General features: G+C 49.6%; 1 protein-coding gene across 1 annotated transcript in view; it reads right to left on the bottom strand.

Moving 5' to 3' along the window:
- Positions 1-2,374, bottom strand: part of BIN2 (bridging integrator 2) — a 31,993-nt gene that overhangs the window by 27,914 nt on the left and 1,705 nt on the right. Inside the window, exon 2 of the mRNA XM_019511504.1 lies at positions 511-591. Within this exon, the coding sequence (XP_019367049.1) occupies positions 511-591 (81 nt within the window). The remainder of the gene's footprint in view (positions 1-510; positions 592-2,374) is intronic.

Genomic DNA, 2,374 nt, shown 5'->3' with positions numbered 1-2,374 from the left:
AGGAGAGGCTGAAGGAACTGGCCTCATTTAGCCTGGAGAAGAGAAGACAGAGGGGATTTAATAGCAGCCTTCAGCTCCCTGCAGGGGGGTTGCAAAGAGGACGGAGCTGGGCTGTTCTCAGTGGGGGCAGATGCCAGAACAAGGAGCAATGGGCTCACATTGCAGCAAGGGAAGTTGAGGTTGGATATTAGGAAAAAACTCTTGCTAGGAGGGTGGTGAAGCACTGGAACAGGTTACCCAGAGAGGTGGTGGACTCTCCATCCTTGCAGGTTTTTAAGACATGGCTAGACAAAGCTTTGGCTGGGATGATGTAGTTGGGGCTGGTCCTGCTTGGAGCAGGGGGTTGGATTAGATGTGACCTCCTGAGCTCCCTTCCAACCCTCATTTTCTATGATTCTGTGATAAGACCTTCCTTCATTCCCTGCCCCTCTCCCCCAGCATCTTTCAGGATCCCACGCCCTCCCTTTCTATTCATGCTCTATGCCTTATTTCCCCTCAGTCAGACCCAACCTGCTGCAGCTGGAAGTTGTAAGCACTTTGTTCAAACTGCTCATCTTTAGTTTCCACTGTTTTGCCCAGTTTCTGCAAAACCTGGGGTAAGAAGAAACAGATAAACACATAAAAATCCTCCTTTATTATCTGTTAATCACGTTATAGCTGATTTCATACTTGAACAGGTTAATCTCTCCCCAGTACCATAAAGGGGCCCGAGTTTAATTTGGGACTTCAAGGTATGATTGTAATTTTAATGCTAATATTAGCATCAATATTAATAGGCGTTCATGTGAAAATGCATAAATAATATTGACATGGTTAATGACTTTTAAAATCATTTCCTCCTCCTAATTTGAAAAAGCAATTTCATTGCTAAGTTTTGGCATTGCAAGATGCACAGGTCAGCAGATAACATTTTCATCTGCTCTCCTTTCGAACAGGCCCGAGAATTTCAGCCAGTGATTCTGGAACCGATTCTGCTAGAGGTGCTGGACCTGGGTCATTTAAACCAAACCAAACCAAACCAAACCAAACCAAACCAAGAACAACCTGCCCCCTCTGAAAAACACACGCACACACATTGTACTGAGGGTTTAGATGAAGAAATCCAAGTGTAAGGGGATCTTTGAAGATATGCATCTCCTGCTTGAACCACCTGCAGGTCTGCGCCAGTCAGGGGAGACGACATGCCAACACAATTTCACATTTTTTGCTTTGCAGAGAAAAAAAAAATGCACGCAGAGCTGAACCCACCCTTGCTCTGGTGCTCCACAAGTGAAGAGAGGGGCTGTTGGCCAAGCAGAGGTGCACAGCGATGCGGCCCAAGGGAAGGATGGTTTCCCAGGGAAGGGCCTGGTTGTCTCGGTGATGGACTAGAGGACCTCTCAAAGGAGGAAGTTGGACCCTAGCTGCTCTATGTAATGGTCCATCCTGCTTGCTCAGCCATGTGCAGCTGTATAATGGGAGAGGCTCCCACACCACAAACATGCAACTGATCCTCACTTTGGCCCAATGTCCCCATTGCTACAGACGCATAGTACTTATACAGGCTCCAGTATCCCAGCTGCATGGTCTTAAATACATGAATCCTGAGCGCTCTCTCATAGTTGAAGCTAAAGGACTTCTGTGGTGAAACACAGGCTTGAAGTCAAGTCTCCCCAGTCTCCAAGGCAAGTGCTCTAACCACAGGGCATCCTGTCTCCTGCATAGCAGCAGACAGGAAGCGTGAATTTCCAACTGCGCTGTCCCCAAACAGGAAGAGGCTGCAATACGTCCCAAACTCGGCAACAAGCCGGGACCATCATCCCTATCCTTATCGTTGAGCCCACAAGGACAAAGCCATTTCATCTCTGTCGTCTTGGGGAAACCTGGGGGGCGGGGTGAACTTTGGGCCTTAAACGTGGTGCTCGATTATCGGGGCTGTCTTTGAAGAGCGTGCCCAGAAGCTCACCAGGTTGTAAACTGCAAATGCCCTCGTCGTGGATTCCCACACCTCTTCGAGTCAGCAAGCATCCGTGAACCTGTCTCTTTTTGTATCTAGTTCGATGGTAACCCTGAAAAGGCTGCTGAGCCCTAATCCAGTCCACAGGAGTTGCATGGGCTGTTTCCAACCCCCTCCTCTCTTTCCCTTGGAGGACAGAGTGAGTATCCCCAGTTTGCACAGCCAAGTATAACCCTGACTTTCTCAAGGGCTCACAGCTCTTCGCGTACATTGTGGTTGAACAGCAGCAAGCGCCTCCCTACATTTTCACACTTGACAGCCCTGGGGGCGTAAAGCTACGCAACGCGCCCGCAGCGGATGACCAGCAGCTCTGCCTGCCACCTGCAAAACCTGCAAGCAGCTCTTGACAGCTTCCAGGCGGGCGGGGGGGGGGGGGGG

The sequence above is a fragment of the Gavialis gangeticus genome, unplaced genomic scaffold (genome assembly GCF_001723915.1).
Source record: "Gavialis gangeticus isolate Ggan-Ray unplaced genomic scaffold, GavGan_comp1, whole genome shotgun sequence".
Taxonomy (NCBI): domain Eukaryota; kingdom Metazoa; phylum Chordata; order Crocodylia; family Gavialidae; genus Gavialis; species Gavialis gangeticus.
This window is presented reverse-complemented; position numbering and strand designations above follow the sequence as displayed.